General features: G+C 43.8%; 1 protein-coding gene across 1 annotated transcript in view; it reads left to right on the forward strand.

The window, feature by feature from the left end:
* dnai3 (dynein axonemal intermediate chain 3) overlaps positions 1-20,236 on the forward strand; it is an 87,392-nt gene that overhangs the window by 40,125 nt on the left and 27,031 nt on the right. Inside the window, exons 11-14 of the mRNA XM_069939394.1 lie at positions 1,132-1,221; positions 5,125-5,247; positions 12,020-12,093; positions 13,768-13,915. Coding sequence (XP_069795495.1) covers positions 1,132-1,221; positions 5,125-5,247; positions 12,020-12,093; positions 13,768-13,915 — 435 coding nt within the window. The remainder of the gene's footprint in view (positions 1-1,131; positions 1,222-5,124; positions 5,248-12,019; positions 12,094-13,767; positions 13,916-20,236) is intronic.

Consider the following 20,236-nt stretch of genomic DNA (forward strand, 5'->3'; position numbering starts at 1 on the left):
GGGGGTGGAAAGAAAAAGTTTGAAAACTACTGTTTTAATCGTCCCTCATTGACTCGTTATGTGCATGGTTTCAGAACTCCAAAGGAAATGGGCCAATGACAATATTTCTCAAGCAAAATAGTTCAACCTTCTCTCCCCACTATTCGATTCCACCTTCAAGTTTGACAAACAAGTCAATGCAGAGGTAAAAGGTAGCTTTTTCCAGCTCCTCACTATTGTCACTGAAAGACCTCGACAAAGTTATCCATGCCTTCATTTTCTCCCGTTAAGACTACTCTATTTGTATTCGGGAATTAGTCATTTGTTGTTATCCCGTCTGCAACTGGGGCAGAATGCAACAAGGATCCTAACAGGAGGGACCATATCACCCCTATTTTGGCTCCCTCCACTGGCTGCCAGTACGGCTCAGAATAAAATCTAGTTCTCCAGTGTGCTTACAAAGCCATGAATGGACTGGCACCCTCCTACATCACCGATCTCCTAATGCCCTACTCCACTTCAAGATCCCTCAGATTGGCCAATTTAGGGCGCTCGGTTGTTCCGTGCTCAAATCACAAACTCAGGGAGATTGCGCCTTTTCAATTGCAGCCCCAAACTGTGGAACAACAGTCTTCCCTCTGTCAAATCAGCCTCCTCCTTTAACTCTTTCAATTCCAGGCTGAAGTTGAATTTATACTCGCAAGCGTTTTGAGGTGATTGTTGATTGCTACCATGTTGTATGTACAATTCTGAACCTTGAGCACCTGTTTTATACTGCGCTTTAAATAGCTTCTTAGGTTAGGATGTAATTTATGATCTATACAGCAGTTGGGTCATCGTGAGTTGTTTTTAATGTCCGAAATAAATGAACTAAACACCTGGTAACAACAGGAAAGGAACTGTCCTGGAATCTAGAGATTTGTTTCTTCGGGCTTGTGAACCTTCAGGCAGGGGGGAAAGAGAGTGTCCTTGAATATTTTAGCAGCTTTCCTGAGACAGTGGGAGGAGTCAATGGAGGGGTGGGGGGTTGTTTATGGTGGCCTGGGCTGCATTCACAGCCCTCTGCACATGGTTTCCAGTTTGGAGGGGGGGGGGTTTATACAAATACAGGTCGCAGTTGTAGCTGATGTTTGCCATCCTCCTCCTCTGCAGGTGGTCCTGTGGGATATCAATGAGTTCGCAGAGAGACTGCAGGGTCATCCTGCAGCCACAGAATCTGACGCCCACAAATCCAACTTGCTGGTGAGTACGGGTGGGAGCCATGGCATGCACTGACCTGAGACCAGGAGAGAGGGAGAATCCCAACATCGCCTGCAGCGTGCGTGCAAGTCTCAAAAACCCAAACACTGCAGATGCTGGAAATCCAAACGTAAAGGAGAACACCCTGGAAACACTCAGAAGGCCAGTCAGCCTCTGTGGAGAGAGAAACAGTCAACGCTTAATCAGAACTGAGAAATGGAGAAAACAATGTTGTTTTCAATGGGAATAAAGGTGGGGAAGGAATGGATAGAATAATGAGAATATTTAACTTGGAGTAAAGGTAAAGGTTCCATTATTGTCGTGTAGTACTACATTTAGAATGTAACATACATGAAATTCTTTAACTTTTGTCTACCGTAGGGCAGACAGAGAGTCACCACTTTTTCCAGAGCCCCTCACAGAAACCTACAGCACCTGGTGTTCGAAGGCAGTCTCCACTCCAAGTACTGACCAGTCCTGAGCCTGCTTAGTTTCCGAGATCAGACAATCTCAAGCATATGCAGACTATTAGGCTTCTGTTCTGGCCGTCTCATTATCGGAAGGATGTGGAAGCTATAGAGAGGGCGTAAAGGAGATTTACCAGGATGTTGCCTGGATTGGAAAATGTGTTTTATATGAGGCAAGGTTGGCAGAGCTGGGACTTTTCTCTTTGGAACGATGAAGGATGAGAGAAGACATTATATGTCTACAGGATTATGAGAGACATGGATAAGGTGGATAGCCAGTGCCTTTTTCCCAGGGCAGGATCAGCAAACACAAGGGGTCAGCTGTACAAGGTGAAGGAAGAAACGTTTAGGGGAGATATCAAGGGTAAGTTTTTTTTACACCGAGAGTTGTGAGGGCCTGGAATGCCTTTCCGGGGATGGTGGTGGAAGCTGGGACAATAAAGGCATTTAAGAAACTCTTAGACAGGCCCATGGATGGAAGAAAAATAGAGGGTTATGGGTGTGAGGTTGAGAAGGTTTAGTTTTTTGTATAGGTTTATCTCGGCTGGCACCACATCATGGGTCGAAGGGCCTGTACTGTAATGTTCTATGTTTGTGTTAATATTTCTGATGGGGTAAGACCAAGAGGGTTAATGGGGGGCACATTAAATGTAATGCAATCAGTGTGATGTTGGCCAGATGACGTGAATAGCCACGGTGATGTCAGTCAGAGCCAGTTCTAACCGAGAGAGACACAGCAAGTTCACTGGAGTTAGAGACTTCAATTGATAAATTGGCTGCACTCGGTGATCCTGAAGTGGCCCCCTCTACATCAGAGAGACCACCCCAGACTTGGGGAGAGCACCTGACTACAGTAGTCATCCTGAGGTCCCGGTCACTGCCGTTTCAACTCTGCCAATCGCCTAACTAGAGGAAAGATATCAGTGAGATTGAAAGAGTGTAGAGAAGATTTACTCGGATGTTGCCTGGACTCCAGTAACTGAGTGAAACACGTAGGTCTGCAGATGCTGTGATTGTAGTAAAAATGCACTGAAATGCTGGAGAAACTTGGATGATCTTTTCAGGGTCCATAGGAGACAAAGAGGTATTACTGATGTTTCGGGCCTGAGCCCCTCTTCAAGGAATAAGGAGAGTGGAGCCAGAAGCAGGAAATCGCAGAATTGAGACAACAAAGGGTGTTAATTGGATATGACGAGGGGAGAAGGGAGAACTTATCAGGTCTGTGTGAAAGGAGACAGGAAGGGAGAGACAGCTGGGGGGAGGCGATGGGGAAGAAGTGAGGAGGGGGGTGGGGGGTTTCAATTGAAAGCCAGAGAAGTCGGTATTAATACCGTCTGGTCAGCCGGAAGATGAGGAGTTACAGGGAAAAGTTAAACAGGTACGGACTTCATTCCCTGGAGTGTAGAAGAGTGAGGGGAGATTTGATGGAGGTATTTAAAATTAAGAGGGGGTAGACAGAGTAAATGTAGGTCGGCTTTTTCCACTGAGGGTGGGTGAGATACAAACCAGAGGGCATGGGTTAAAGTTTAGGGGGAACTTTTTCACACAGAGAGTGGTGGGGATATGGTATGAGCTTCCAGCTGAAGTGGTGAATTCAGGCTCAATTTTAACATTGAAGAAGAATTTGGGCATGTACGTTATGGGAGGGGTATGCAGGGCTATGGACTGGGTGCAGGACAATGGGACGAGGCAGAAAAATGGTTCAGCACAGTCCAGAAGGGCTGAAGGGCCTGTTTTTGTGCTGTAATGTTCTATAGTTCTAACTACTGCGGACTGTTGTCATTCATGCCTCCCTGGTCAACCAATCCCCCCCAATAGCCCTTATCCAACCCTTCACACCCTGTCCACATTTAACCAGCTCTCCATGCACTCTCAGCCTTCCGACCCAGAATGTCAACCCTTTCTCTCCACGGATACTGCTCGACCTGTTGAGTTCCTCCAGCTGGCAGTTCTTGGTTGGAGAATGGGGTGTGGAGTCCAAAAGGCAGTTAGGTGAGGCTGTGCCTGTTACCGTATTCCACAGCCTCTGAGCTGCATCAGGTTCAGGGATATCAACTGGTTGGTACAAATTCCATCAGGTGCACCTCAGTTCCCAGCCTGGTTTTGCTCATTGGTCTGGGCCTAACACAGGCAAGTGGGACGAATCAGGAGGGCACGGACAAGCTGTGTGATCTGTTTCCCCGGTGGCAGGCTCTATGTCTCATTATATTCACAGAGCCACACAGGAAGAAGGCCCTTCCACCCAACTTGCCCATGCCGAACAAAGTGTCCCACCAACACTCGTCACACCTTCCCTGCATTTGGCCCATATCCCTCTAAATTCATCTATTCCTTCGAACCATAGCACTCTACACCACAGGAAGCAGGCCATTCAGCCCTTTTAGACTATGTCAATCATCATATTCTGCCAGTCCCACTGACCTGCTCCCATTCCATAACCTCCCAGACCTCTCCCATCCATGTCCCTATCCAATTTCTTAAACTCACAATCAAGCCCGCATTCACCACAACAGATGGCAGCTCATTCCACATTCCCACCACTCTGTTCCCCCTAATGTTCCCCTGAAACCTTTCCCCTTTCCAAATGTTTCCTAAACGTTGCCTCACCCATCTCCTCTGGCAGCCCGTTCTATACAACCACCACCCTCTGTGTAAAAACGTTACCCCCTCAGGTTCCTGTTTGAAACGTACCGGGGAGTGGAGGTTAATTGGGTTTAAAGTGGGCAGCACGGGCTCGTGGGTGGAAATGGCCTGTTTCTGTGCTGCATGTCTAAATTTAAACCTCCCTCCCTCCCTCCCTCCCCCCACCTTAAACCTCTGGTTACTGATCCCCCCCCAGACTCCGGGCAAAATACTCCCTGGTTCACCCGATCCATTCCTCTCTTGATGTTGTCCTCCTCCATGAGATCACCCCTCATACTCCTGCGCTCCATGGAATAAAGCCCCAGCCTGCTCCACCTCTCCCTGTTGCTCAAGCCCCTGTTGTTACCATCTTCCACCTCAATTGTTTTCCCAACTATTCTACTGCCCTGATGGTTTTCCCAGGGGAATTTTTTTTATTTCTGGTTATGACGTAGCCCTGGTGACCGATCCTTATTCACTGGAGATTCCAAACCAGGCTTGGAGGGTGATTCCAGACTAAAATCATGAACAATGTACACAGGTTTAAGGTGAGGGGGGAGATTTAACAGGAGCCTGAAGGGTAACCCTTTTACACAGAGGGTGGTGGGTGAATAGAATGGGCTACCAGAGGAGGTGCAATGCTGAAAAAACTTTGGACAAATAAGTGGATAGGATGTGTTTTGAGGGGTATAGGCCAAATGCAGGCAGGTTTGAGCATGAGTGTTAATACGAGCAATTTGGGCCGAAAGGCCTGTTTCCACACTGTATTGGGTCGTGAACATCGGGTAAAGGTTGTTCCTTCTGTTTAATTTTTCAGCCAGAGCTCGACTCTGCCCGATCATTCAGAGTGCCCACTGCCCGCCACTGCGCAGTTTCGTCAATCGAGAACGGGCATAAATCCATGACTACTGACCTGTGCTGGCTACCCGATCATTTCGAGGTAAGGAGAAATGTCACGTGGAAGGAGGGCACTGTATGAGGAGACATTGGGTCAGTTGGGCCTGTGCCCACCGGGGTTTCAAAGAATGTGGGGGGCTCTGTTGATACTAAGGTAGGTGGAGGGGCAGATACAGAGGGATGAAACAGAGAGACAGGCAGGAGATTGGGCAAAGAAGTGGCAAGTAGACTCGGATTCAAATTTATTGTCAAACACATCACAAAATACCCTGAGATTCTTTACCCTGTGATCAGAATAACCACATATTGGCAGTGCAAAATAAAATTGTACACACCATATACATGTAAACAAATGAGAAATATCAACAATGTGCAAAAAACCAATAAAGTGCCCAAGTGAGAGTCCTTAAATGAGGCCCTGATTGAGTTTGTTGTAGGGGAGTCTGATGGTGGAGGGGGAGCAGATGTTCCTGAACATGGTGATGCAAGTCCTGTGGAACCTAGACCTCTTTCCTGATGGCAGAAGCAAGAACAGAGCGTGTATTGGGTGGGGAGGATCCTTAAAATGAAATCCAACGTTGGAAAGTGTCTGGTCGTGCACTTTGGTCTAAGGAATAAATGGACAGGCTATTATTTATATGGGGAGAAAATTCAAAATTCGGAGGTGCAAAGGGACTTGAGAGTCGTCATGCAGGGAACCCTAACGGTTAATATCTAGGTTGAGTTGGTGGTGAAGAAGGTGGACATAGTGTTGACAGGATATCAAAGCAGTGATGTGATGTTGGAGCTTTATAAGGCACTGGTGAGGCCTCACATGGAGTACGGGGTACAATTTTAAGAAAGGATGTGCTGGTGTTAGAGAGGGTTCAGAGAAGATTCAGAAGAATGATTCCTGGAATGAAGGAATTGGCATATGAGGAATGTTTGTCAGATCTTGGTCTGTACTCCTTGGAGTTCAGAAGAATGAAGGGGGAACGTCATACAAGCATTTTGAATGTTGAAAGGCCTGGACAGAATAGATATGACAAAGTTGTTTCTCACGTTCAGGGAGTCTAGGACAAGAGGACACAACTATAGGATTGAAAGGGCTCATTTAAAACAGAGATGTGGAGGAATTTCTTCAGCCAGAGAACTTGCTGCCACGGGCAGCTGTAGAGGCCAGGTTGTTGGGTGTATTTAAGGCAGAGATTGACAGGTATCTGAATAGTCAGGGCATCAAAGGTTATGGGGAGAAGGCCAGGGAGTGGAGCTGAGAGGGAGAATGGATCAGCTCATGATTGAAAGGTGGAGCTGGGCCAATGGGCCAAATAGTCTGCTTCTGCTCCAATATTTTATCCTCTTGTTGAGGCTGAGAGAAATGTTAACTCAACTGGATGGACCAGGTGCAGGAAGGCTGTTCCTCAGCTGTACTGCCCAAAGTCTCAGGCTTAGGGAACAGGGTGCACAATTTAGAACCAAAATTAGATGAAGAGTTGGTCCAGTCATTATTGAAAATTTTAAGGAATTTTATGAACAATTTATACCAAACTGAGAATGAGGGAAAAGATGACAAAATAGAGGAATATTTAGCTAAAATTGAACTGCCGAAATTGCAAGAGGAACAAAACAAACTAATAAAACTATTTGAAATAGAGGAAGTACAAGATGTATTTAAAAAGCTGCCGAACAATAAAACACCAGGAGAGTATGGATTTCCAATAGAATTTTATAAAACATTTAATGTCCTTGCTAAAGTCCATGTGGACAATGTATCCTACACTGCCTTGTCCATCCTCTCAGTCGCATCTTCGGAAAACTCAAACTTGTTTGTGAGACGCTAAGCCTCGCTGACAGGCCCTGATCAGTCCTTGGCTTTCCAAGTTCAGTTTGATCTTATCTCTCAGAATCTTCTCCAGAAAAGTAGCCAGCATTGATATTAGTAACATTTCCCGACTTTCCCTTGTACCCTTTTTGAAATAAAGACACCTAGAACACAGAACACTACAGCACAGTACAGGCCCTTCAGCCCACAATGTTGTGCCGAACTATATATATGAAACAAAAAGTACTAAACCCTCCTAACCTGTAACCCTCTATTTTCCTTTCATCCATGTGTCTGTCTAAGAGTCTCTTAAATGCCCCTAATGTTCCAGCCTCCACCACTATCCCCAGCAAGGTATTCCAGGCCCCCACAACTCTCTGTGTAAGAAGAAAAATTACCCCTGACATCTCCCCTAAACTTCCCCCCCCCTTCACTTTGTACACATGTCCCCTGGTGTTTGCTGATCCCGCCCTGGGAAACAGGCACTGACCGCCCACCCTATCTACGCCTCTCAGAATCTTGTAGACCTCTATCAAGTCTCCTCTCATCCTTCTACTCTCCAAAGGGAAAAGTCCCAGCTCTGTTAAACTTGACTCATAAAACTTATTTTCCAATCCAGTTAACATCCTGGTAAATCTCCTCTGACCCCTCTCCATAGCATCCACATCTTTCCATTAATGAGGTGACCAGAACTGAACACATACTCTAAGTGTTGTCTCAGCAGAGATTTGTAGAGCTGCCACATGACCTCACAATTCCTGATTAATGAAGCCCAGCATCCCATAGGTCTTCTTGGCTATCCTAACAACCTGTGTGGCGACCTTGAGATCTATGGATTTCGACACACCGAGCAGACAGGGAGCCGAAACATGTTAACCATCTCCCAGTTTTCTGGTACCTCACTCGTGGCCAAGGTCCCAAGTTCTCTGTCAGGGCGCCAGTGAATTCTTCCCTGGCTTGCCACAGTGCCCAACTGCACACTTCGCTGGCCCTGGAGGATTTATTTTCCATTCTGCTCCTCAACTCTCTGATCACCTCTTTTGTAATACTAATGTCTCAGACCATTACTATTCTCTTCCCTGTGTTCCCCAGCCCCATGACCTTCTGCAATGTAAATATAGATGAGAATTCATTAAAAATCTTGCCTATTTCCCATGATTCAACACGCAGACAACCCCAATTACGTTTAATGGGACCGATTCTCTCCTGAACTACCATTTTAATTTCTTTGGATTCTCCTTTAGCTGATCTGCCAAACATCGCTCAAGTCCCGTTTATATCTGGGTAAAAGTCAAATTTTGCTGACCATTTTTTACCGTTAAATTTGTGGGCTCGAGTATTACACAGATATTTTTTTGTTTGAATTCTTTATTTTAAAATTTCCATCATGCAGAATATATACAGCTTTGTACATTTTCCATATTTTACCCCCTCCCCTTAATAATCCCTCCCTAACCCCCCCAACCCCCTAAAACAACAATAATAAAACAATACTTGGTCTCAAATTATAGAGAAACAGAATAAAGAAAACAAATGAAGGAAGAACTATGGGATTGTACGAGGACAGGGCACCAAGGATTTGATCAAACTATAATTCCTTTACTCGTCTTATGGACGTTATCATAGGTTCCAGCGACTGGACGAAATAGAATTAAACAATAATACCCACCTTTTGCACATATGGGCCCCAAATTTGCAGAAACATGTTGTGTTTTTCCTCAAATTATATGTAATTTTCTCTAAAGGAATACACTTGTGAATTTCTATATTTAATCTATCTATTCATATTCATAGTTTGATTTCCAAGTAACTGCGAGACACTTTTTCTCCATCACCAGTACCACTTTAACAACTTTCCTTTGGGTTAATGGCAACTTCAATTTCAGTCTCTTTCCTTCTACAGTCCCTAATAAAAATAAGTCAGGATATTGTGGGTATGTAATTTGCTCCAATAGTTCCCCTACTTTTACCCAGAAAGGTCTCACTTTTGCACATGACCATATAGAATGCAAAAAAGGTGCCTTCATCCTTACCACATCGAAAACACGTATTTGGTAAATTCAATTTTGTTCACAGTGTCGTGTCTAACTGATGCATGAAGTTGTATTGTACTGGTCTGTAATTGATCATATAATCTCTGCAGAAATCTGTCCATATTTGCTCATCTATTGTAATATAACCATAGAACAATTTACAGTATTGAAACAGGCCATATCAGCCCTTCTAGTCCACACTGATTTATGTGAAACTCCACTAGTTCCACCTACCTGCTCCCTTGCCCGTAACCCTCCAACCCCCTCACATCCATGTACTCATCTAACCTTCTCTTAAATGACAAAATTGACCCTGCTGTAACCACCTCTTCCGGAAGGTCATTACTCCTAAAGTTTTGCCCCCTAACCCTCAACTTATGACCCCTTGTTCCAATCTCCCCTACCCTCAGGGGAAAGAGCCTATTCATATCTACTCTATCCCCTTCATAATTTTAAATACCTCCATCAAATCCCCTCTCAACCTTCTACACTCCAGTGAATAAAGTCCCAGTCAATTCAATCTTTCTCCATATTCAAGATGCTGCAACCCAGGTAACATTTTCGTAAACCTTCTTTGCAACCTATCAACCTTATTGATATTCTTCCTATAATTTGGAGACCAGAACTCCACACAATACTCCAAACCTGGCCTCATCAAAGCCTTAAACAGTCTCAAAATCACCTCCCAGCTCCTATATTCTATGATATGATTTTAAAGGCCAGCATACCAAAAGCCTTCTTCACCACCCTATCTACATGAGAATCCACCTTCAAGGAATGCTGAACCATTATTCCAAGATTCCTCTGTCCTCTGCATTCCTCAATGCCCTCCCCTTCACTGGATACGTCCTATTTTAGTTATTCTTCCCAAAATGAAACACCTCACACTTATCGACATTAAACTCCATCTGCCATCTTTCAGCCCACTTTTCCAAACAGTCCAAATCCTTCTGTAGTCCATGAAAACCCTCTTCACTATCCACAACTCCCCCTATTTTGTATCGTCCGCATATTTACTCACCCAATTTACTACCCCATCATCCAAATCATTAATGTAAATGACGAACAACAAAGGCCCCAACACCGATCCTTGAGGCACACTCCTCGTCACTGGCCTCCATCCTGACAGACAGTTGTCCATCCTGACAGACAGAATGATTCTCTGGTGCCTATCTTCCAGCCACCATTGAACCCATCTGACTATCTCAACATTAATCCTTAGAGATTGAACCTTCACCAACCTTCCATGCGGAACCTTATCAAAAGCCTTACTAAAATCTAAATAGACCACGTCTACTGTTCTACCTTCATCAACCTTTCTGGTCACCTCTTCAAAAAATTCAACAAGATTTGTCAAGTACAACTTTCCCCTCTCAAACCTACGTTTAAATACGGTTCCCATTTTTGTTCAGATATATGAAGCCCAGGTTTAGAGGTTACAACAGATGATGCAGAAGTGCATTTTTATACAGTCCCTTGTCTAATAAGGGTTTGCACTTCACTACAAGAGGACAAAAGCCTCTCCAATTCCAATTTATCTCTTAAGTATATTTTTACTTGAAAATAGTAAAAAACCATGTTCCTAGTTATTCCGTATTTATTTCTTAATTGCGGAAAGGACATCAGCTGCCCTTGAACATAACAATCTTTAATACTTTTAATTCCTTTACTTGACCACAGCTTTAAAAATTGATCTTTTGAAAAGGAGATCGAAGGGTTTAACCCTTTGGAACAAAGGGTTATTAGGTGTTCCAATTTCCCCATCTATCCTAACCCAAATATCTACTAGACCAGTGGTTCTCAACCTTTTTCTTTCCACTTGCATCGCACTTTAAGTAATCCCTAGGCCATCGGAGCTCTGTGATTAGTAAGGGATTGATTAAGGAGGGATATGAGTGGGAAGGGAAGGTTGAGAATCACTGCTCTAGACCCAATTGTTACTGAAATATTTTGCTTGAGAAAAATGGTCATTGGCCCATTTCCTTTGGAGTTCTGAAACTGTGCACATAACGAGTCAATGAGGGACGATTAAAACAGTGGTTTTCAACCTTTCTTTCCATCCACATCCCATCTTAAATAATTGCTTACTAATCCCAGAGCACCTATAGAATAGGGATTGCTTAAAGTGGGATGTGAGTGGAAAGAAAAAGGCTGAGAACCACTGGTGTTTTAATAGAGGCACGTCTTTAACTCATCATTAATTTTGAATTCCATTTATAAATAAAAGAATCAGCTATGTTGTCTTCAATTTTACTTAATTCTATTTTGATTCAGGCTGGAATGTTCTCTCCCTCAAAAAAATATGCAATAAATCTCATTTGGACTGCCCTATAATAATTGTCGAAGTTTGGGAGTTGTAAAATTTCATATTTCCACGTTAGCTTTTGCATCAACTCTCGCGACAGTTTACCTTTCCATGGACACTACTTTTGACCATGGTAAGTATCTGCATCGTTGGAGGTGTCAGGAGCTCCGATGGGTGGCGGGGCCAAGGCGTGAATTTGCGACTGAAGTTTTGGGAGTTCCAATAGGCAGGCAGCTGGGGCTGAGGCTTGAATCTGTGATCGAGGGATTGGGAGTTCCGACCTGCAGGCAGCTGGGCCCAAGGTGAGAGTCTAGGGTCAACTTTTACAAAAGACATTTCATGGCCAAAAATAGGGGCTCAACTTTTACATGAGTATACACGGTACTTTTCTCACATCCTGATTTCCCATTGAAGTGTACCCCTACGTCCCCTATCCTCCTCGAACAATTTGCTTGATCCCAGCTGACGTACACCTCCTTCATTTTCCTGTGCCTCGATATCACTCATCAGCCAGGGTCCCCCATTCTTCCCTTTGGCCCTGAACTCTCGCTGTTCCGCTCGTGAGCTGGATAATCAGCCGTGATCATATCGAATTGTGGACCAGGACGTCCTTCGCTAATTCCTACACGTCTCTTTTACCCTGGATCACTGAATTGACACATTTCTGTTTCTCAAGTTAACAAAGTTTGGATTCCCATGTGAAAACGCAGATGGGATGTGTGTCCAACTCGTCACATGTTCTCCCGACTGGTAAGTATACTGGCTTGTGGCTGTTATCTGTGGATTATTATTTATCAAAGCCGAATACTCATCAAACATTTGCCTCAGTCAGTATCTATTCATAACTGCATTAAGGTCCTTCTCTCCTTTGTCCTGACCCCTTCCCTCCTCCCCCTTCATTTCCCCTTACCTAGATTTTTGAGGAAGGAAATTAAGGGTTATGGGGGAACAGATGATTCCACGGCCAGATCAGCCGTGATATCACTGAATGGCACAGCAGCCTCGACGGGCTGGATGGCAGACTCCTGCTCTTATCCCTGTGTGATCCTACATTTTCCCTTTCCTCCCACATCTGTGGAGAAAGACGCTGGTCATAGAACCATTAGGTTTCAGCGCTTCCTAAAACTGTCCAACAGAGAATGCGCGCTGCATGTTCTTTTCTTCAGAATGGAGCAAAAAAGCTGAACGGCATTCTTTCTGTCCATTGAAAGGATCGGCAAGGCCAAGCAAGAGACATGCTCTCTCCACCATTCCTATGTGCTCCTTCCCATTACCTGGCTGCATCATAGGGAGTTCCCATTTGGTGACACACCAGCGCAGCCTCTGAGAGCGTGCTGTGTAATGCCCATGTGATCGTTCCTTGCCTTATTTTAAATATTTTAAATGTTAAAAATTAAATGTAGACGTACACCACTATAACAAGCCCTTCAGCCCACGAGTCCATGCCATCCAATTTTACATCCAATGAACCGACAACAATGAACAGGTGGGAGGAAACCGGAGCCCCCCCAGGGAAAACCCATGCAGACACTGGGCGAATATTCAAACTCCTCAGAGACAGCGTGGAATTTGAACCACAGTCACAATCGCTAGCACTGTAAAAGAGCAGTGTAAACCGCTATGCCAACCATGCACCCCATATTTAAGAAAGGATGTGCTGGCATTGGAGAGGGTTCAGAGAAGATTTACTAGAATGATTCTAGGAATGAAAGGGCGGCATAGTTGGCATCACAGTTAGTGCAGCTCCAGTGATCAAGTCCAGGGTTTGAATCCCGCGCTGTCTGTAAGGAGTTTGCACGTTCTCCCCGTGTCTGCGTAGAGTTTTCCCTGGGGGTTCCGGTTTCCTCCCACTGCTCGAAAATGTACCGGGGCTGTAGGTTAATTGGGTGTAATTGGGCGGCACAGACACGTGGGCCGAAATGGCCTGTTACTGTGCTGTATGGCTACATTTTTTAATAAGTTTTTTAAAAATTAAAATTTACACATGAGGAACATTTTTTACCTCTTGGATTGTACTCGTTGGTGTTCAGAAGGATGAGGGGGTCTTCATAGAGACATTCAAATGCTGAAAGGCCTGGACAGAGCAGATGTGACAAGGTTGTTTCCATGGTCGGGGAGTTGAGGACAAGAGACCACAACTTTAGGATAAAAGGGCATCAATTTAAAACAGAGATGTTAAGATATTTCTTTAGCCAGAGGGCCGCGAGTCTGTGGAACTTGTTGGCACAGGCAGCAGTGGAAATTAGGTCGTTGGGTGTATTTATAACTGAAATTGACAGTATATGATAGTTAGGGGATCAAGGGTTATGGGGAAAAGGCCGGGGAGTGGGGCTGAGTGTTAAGGATCAGTTTGTGATTAAATGGCAGAGCAGTCCTGATGGGCTGATTGGCCTCTTTCTGTCCTTCTTACTTGTGATCCTACAGCACTGTACTGTTCTGGGATATTCGACAGCCGAATTCCACGGCCCTGTCAATGCAAGACAAACGGAAAATAGAGAAGGAACTCCAGAATCCCAAGGGAGTGCCCAACACCTTCAAGCACCTAGATCTCCACTGGAAGCCCATACATAAGGTAGAGACAATACAGCCCTTCAGCCCTTGCTCTTCCATGCTGACCCATCTTGCATTCTGGGCACCTCCTGTTTGCCTGTGTCTCGATGGTGCCCCTGTGTCAGGGAGACATGCTAAACTTCCTCAGTCTTCTGGTAACGGAGAGGTGTTCATGTAATTCCTTGACCGTCACATCAACGTGTTTGTCCAAGGTCAGGACATTAGAGATATTTATTCCAAAGAATTTAAACCTATCTACCCTTTCAACTTCAAAACCAGAAATAGGGATAAGGATGTGGACTCTTCTCCCTCTCCTGAGGGTAATGATCAGTTCTTTCTTCTCAAATCTTTTAAATTTAAATTTAAAACATTTCAAATTTAGACGTATTGCACGGTAACAGGCCCTTTCGGTAACCGTGCCACCCAACTCTCCTCAAAGAGTTTTTATTCTCCATATTCCTTCAATTTCTTATGTAATTCTTTTATTGATATTTCTGGTTCTGTTAAGTATACTATGATGTCATCTGCAAATAGACAGATTTTATATTCCTTCTCTTTTATTTTTATCCCTCTTATTTATTTTCTGTTCTGTCAATGGTTCTATAGCTAACGCGAACAGTGAGGGAGATAGTGGACATCCCTGCCTTGTTGATCTGCTTAATTTAAATTGGTTTGATATATATCCATTTATTGTCATCTTCGCCAATGGTCCCTTATATAATGCTTTAATCCAATTAATATATTTCTCTGGTAGGTTGAATTTCTGTAGTACTTTGAATAAATAATTCCATTCTACTCTGTCAAAGGCTTTCTCTGCGTCTAAAGCAACCACCACTGTTGGTGTCTTGTTTCCTTGTATTGCATGGATTAAGTTAATGAACTTACAGATATTGTCCATTGTTCATCTTTTTTTAATAAATCCAGTTTGATCTAGTTTTACTATTGTTGGTACACAGTCGGCCAAACTATTTGCTAATAATTTAGCTATTATCTTAGAATCTGTGTTAAGTAGAGATATTGGTCTATACGATGCTGGTGTTAGTGGATCCTTCCTCGTCTTTGGTATTACTGTAATTATTGCTGTTTTGCATGAATCTGGCATGTTTTGTGTTTTTTCAGTCTGGTTCATTACTTCCAGGAGAGGAGGAATTAATAAGTCTTTAAATGTTTTATAGAATTCTATTGGGAGTCCATCCTCTCCCGGTATTTGATTGTTCGGTAGTTTTTTAAATATCTCCTGTATTTCCTCTATTTCAAATGGTTTTTGAAGGAATATGGAGAAGTATCGGGGTAAAAGATAAAGGCAAATAAAAGTGAAGCGATGCCAATTAATAATGTGGATTTCACAAAGTTTAAGAAAGAATCACCATTTAGATGGCAAACACAAGCAATCCGATACCTAGGTATTCAACTAGATAATAATCTAGGCCATCTATACAAACTAAATTATCAGCCATTAATGAAGAAATTACAAGACGACTGAGAACATTGGAAAGATTTACCACTAACACTGATAGGAAGCATAAACTGTATTAAAATGAATATCTTGCCAAGGATACAATACCTATTTCAATCGTTACCAATTCACCTAACAGAGAAATTCTTCAAGGAGCTAAAGAAAATAATAAGGAAATTCTTATGGAAAGGGGGAAACTGAGGATAGTACTAGATAAATTAACAGAATGGTACAAACAAGGGGGCTTACAGCTACCAAACTTTAAGAATTATTATAGACCAGCACAATTAAGATACCTATCAGATTTTTAATCAAACAAGGGAAAAACCAGATTGGACCAGATTAGAGCTAGATAAAATAGGGGAGAAAGTACCTGAACATATACTATATAAGTGGGATGAAAAGTTGGTACAACATGAGAATTCACCAGTACTGCACCATCTGCTCAACATTTGGAAGAAGATTCACGTAGAAAGAAATAAAATAAATTATCAACTACCAAAATTAATATTGACACAAAATCAACTAATCTCTTTCACAATAGATAACCTTTCCTTTAGAGAATGGGAGAGAAAAGGGATCAAAAGAATAGAAAATTGTTTTTCAGGAAATAAATTATTTTTTGAACAAATGAAGTACAAATATGGTATAACTCACAGTACAATGTTTGCATACCACCAACTGAAAACCTACTTGAAGGACAAATTAGGAAGCAGACTGAGGTTACCAGAAAGAAGCATTTTGAATATGTGATTACAGACACAATGATAATTAAAAGATTTATAACAAACATGTACATCAAACTGCAAGAGAAAGAGAACGAGGAAACAAGCTGTAAACCCAAACAAAAATGGGAACAAGATCTAAACATAAAGATAAAGAATGAAACATGGGAAAAGCTATGCTCCGGAACTATGAGAAATACAGTAAACACGAGGTTACGCATGATACAATATAATTGGTTACACAGGCTATACATCACGCCCCAAAAGTTAAATAAATGGGACCCAACAGTATCAGATAGATGTTTTCGTTGTAAGAAGGAAACGGGAAATTTCGAAGGAATAAGAAGGGATTTGGGGAGTATTGAGTGGGACAGGATATTTTCAGGTGAGGGTGTAAATGAAAAATGGAGGATATTCAGAAAAGAAATTTTGAGGGTACAGAGTAGTTATGTCCCAGTGAGGATCAAAGGAAAGGCTGGAAGTCATAGGGAGGCTTGGTTTTCGAGGAATATTGGAAATTTGGTGAGGAGAAAAAGGGAGGTGTACAAGAGGTATAAAGAGCAGGGAGCTGAGAAGTTGAAGGAGGACTACAAGGAGTGTAGAAGGAATCTTAAGAAAGAAATTAGAAAGGCCAAAAGAAGGCATGCAGAGGCTTTGGCTGACAGAGTAAAAATAAATTCAAAGGGTTTCTATAAGTACATTAAAAGTAAAAGATTAATGAGGGATAAAATTGGACCCCTTGTAGATAGCGAGGGTAGGCTGAATGAGAAGTCAGAGGAAAAAGGGGAAATTTTGAATGATTTCTTTGCCTCGGTATTCACTAGGGAAAAAAATATTGAACCAGTTGAAGTAAAGAAAAATAGTGGGAAGGTCATGAAGCATATAAGGATAACCGAGGAGCTAGTGATGGCTGTGTTGAAAAAGATAAAGATGGATAAATCTCTGGAACTGGACAAAATATTCCCAAGGATACTCAGGGAGGCTTGTGGACAGATAGTGGGGCCATTAACAGAGATATTTAGGATGTCACTGGCCACGGGGGTAGTGCCAAAGGATTGGAGGGTGGCGCATGTGGTTCTGCTGTTTAAGAAAGGGTCTAAATGTAAACCTTGGAATTCTAGGCCTGTAAGTCTGACGTCTGTGGTGGGCAAGTTGATGGAAAGTGTTCTGAGGGATGGTATTTACAATTATTTGGAGGTACAGGGATTGCTAGGGAATAATCAGCATGGTTTTGTCAGGGGTGGATCATGCTTGACAAACCTGATTGAGTTTTTCGAGGGGGTTACAAAAAAGGTTGATGAAGGGAAAGCTGTGGATGTTGTCTATTTAGACTTTAGTAAAGCTTTTGACAAAGTTCCCCACAGGAGGTTAGGAAAAAATGTGGAGGCATTAGGTATAAATAAGGAGGTAGTGAAATGGATTCAGCAATGGTTGGATGGGAGATGTCAGAGAGTCGTGGTAGAAAATTGTTTGTCCAATTGGAGGCCGGTGACTAGTGGAGTTCCTCAGGGTTTGGTCCTGGGTCCTTCTTTGGCTTGGCTTCGCGGACGAAGATTTATGGAGGGGGTAAAAGTCCACGTCAGCTGCAGGCTCGTTTGTGGCTGACAAGTCCGATGCGGGACAGGCAGACACGGTTGCAGAGGCTGCAGGGGAAAATTGGTTGGTTGGGGTTGGGTGTTGGGTTTTTCCTCCTTTGCCTTTTGTCAGTGAGGTGGGCTCTGCGGTCTTCTTCAAAGGAGGTTGCTGCCCGCCAAACTGTGAGGCGCCAAGATGCACGGTTTGAGGCGATATCAGCCCACTGGCGGTGGTCAATGTGGTAGGCACCAAGAGATTTCTTTAGGCAGTCCTTGTACCTTTTCTTTGGTGCACCTCTGTCACGGTGGCCAGTGGAGAGCTCGCCATATAACACGATCTTGGGAAGGCGATGGTCCTCCATTCTGGAGACGTGACCCATCCAGCGCAGCTGGATCTTCAGCAGCGTGGACTCGATGCTGTCGACCTCTGCCATCTCGAGTACTTCGACGTTAGGGATGAAAGCGCTCCAATGGATGTTGAGGATGGAGCGGAGACAACGCTGGTGGAAGCGTTCTAGGAGCCGTAGGTGATGCCGGTAGAGGACCGATGATTCGGAGCCGAACAGGAGTGTGGTATGACAACGGCTCTGTATACGCTTATCTTTGTGAGGTTTTTCAGTTGGTTGTTTTTCCAGACTCTTTTGTGTAGTCTTCCAAAGGCGCTTTTTGCCTTGGCGAGTCTGTTGTCTATCTCATTGTCGATCCTTGCATCTGATGAAATGGTGCAGCCGAGATAGGTAAACTGGTTGACCGTTTTGAGTTTTGTGTGCCCGATGGAGATGTGGGGGGGCTGGTAGTCATGGTGGGGAGCTGGCTAATGGAGGACCTCAGTTTTCTTCAGGCTGACTTCCAGGCCAAACATTTTGGCAGTTTCCGCAAAGCAGGACGTCAAGCGCTGAAGAGCTGGCTCTGAATGGGTAACTAAAGCGGCATCGTCTGCAAAGAGTAGTTCACGGACAAGTTTCTCTTGTGTCTTGGTGTGAGCTTGCAGGCGCCTCAGATTGAAGAGACTGCCATCCGTGCGGTACCGGATGTAAACAGCATCTTCATTGTTGGGGTCTTTCGTGGCTTGGTTCAGCATCATGCTGAAGAAGATTGAAAAGAGGGTTGGTGCGAGAACACAGCCTTGCTTCACGCCATTGTTAATGGAGAAGGGTTCAGAGAGCTCATTGCTGTATCTGACCCGACCTTGTTGGTTTTCGTGCAGTTGGATAATCATGTTGAGGAACTTTGGGGGACATCCGATGCGCTCTAGTATTTGCCAAAGCCCTTTCCTGCTCACGGTGTCGAAGGCTTTGGTGAGGTCAACAAAGGTGATGTAGAGTCCTTTGTTTTGTTCTCTGCACTTTTCTTGGAGCTGTCTGAGGGCAAAGACCATGTCAGTAGTTCCTCTGTTTGCGCGAAAGCCGCACTGTGATTCTGGGAGAATATTCTCGGCGACACTAGGTATTATTCTATTTAGTAGAATCCTAGCGAAGATTTTGCCTGCAATGGAGAGCAACGTGATTCCCCTGTAGTTTGAGCAGTCTGATTTCTCGCCTTTGTTTTTGTACAGGGTGATGATGGTGGCATCACGAAGATCCTGAGGCAGTTTTCCTTGGTCCCAACAAAGCTTGAAAAACTCATGCAGTTTGGCATGCAGAGTTTTGCCGCCAGCCTTCCAGACCTCTGGGGGGATTCCATCCATACCTGCTGCTTTGCCACTTTTCAGTTGTTCGATTGCCTTATATGTCTCATCCAGGGTGAGGACCTCGTCCAGCTCTAGCCTTAGGGGCTGTTGAGGGATTCCGCCCTGCTCCAGCTCCCTGGGTCCACTATTGTTTGTTATATAGATTAACGATCTGGAAGTAGGGGTGGAGAATTGGATAAGCAAGTTTGCAGATGATACAAAGATTGGTGGTGTTGTGGACAGTGAGAAAGATTACCGTAGATTAAAAGGTGATTTAGGAAGGCTGGAGGTGTGGGCTGAGAAATGGCTGATGGAATTTAATACAGATAAGTGTGAGGTGTTACATTTTGGAAAGGCAAATCTAAATAGGTCATATGCATTAAATGGTAGACAATTGAGGAGTGCAGAGCAACAAAGGGATTTAGGAGTTATGGTAAATAGTACCCTCAAGGCTGATACTCAGGTAGATGGTGTGGTGACGAAGGCATTTGGAATGTTGGCCTTCATAAATCGGAGTATTGAATTCAAGAGTAGGGAGGTTATGATGAAATTGTACAAGGCATTGGTGAGACCAAGTTTGTAGTACTATGTACAGTTTTCGTCACCAAATTATAGGAAGGATATAAAGAAAATAGAGAGAGTGCAGAGAAGGTTCACGAGAATGTTGACAGGATGTCAGGGTTTGAGTTACAGAGAAAGGTTGAGCAGCCTGGGGATTTTTTCCCTGGAGCGTAGAAAATTGAGGGGGGATTTGATGGAGGTGTTCAAGATTTTAAAAGGGACAGAAGGAGTCAACATGGATAGGCTTTTTCAATTAAGAGTGGGGGATATTCAAACCAGAGGCCATGGTTTGAGATTGAAGGGGGAAAATTATAAGGGGAACATGATGGGAAATTGCTTCACGCAAAGGGTGGTTGGG

The sequence above is a fragment of the Narcine bancroftii genome, chromosome 5, assembly GCF_036971445.1.
Source record: "Narcine bancroftii isolate sNarBan1 chromosome 5, sNarBan1.hap1, whole genome shotgun sequence".
NCBI lineage: Eukaryota > Metazoa > Chordata > Chondrichthyes > Torpediniformes > Narcinidae > Narcine > Narcine bancroftii.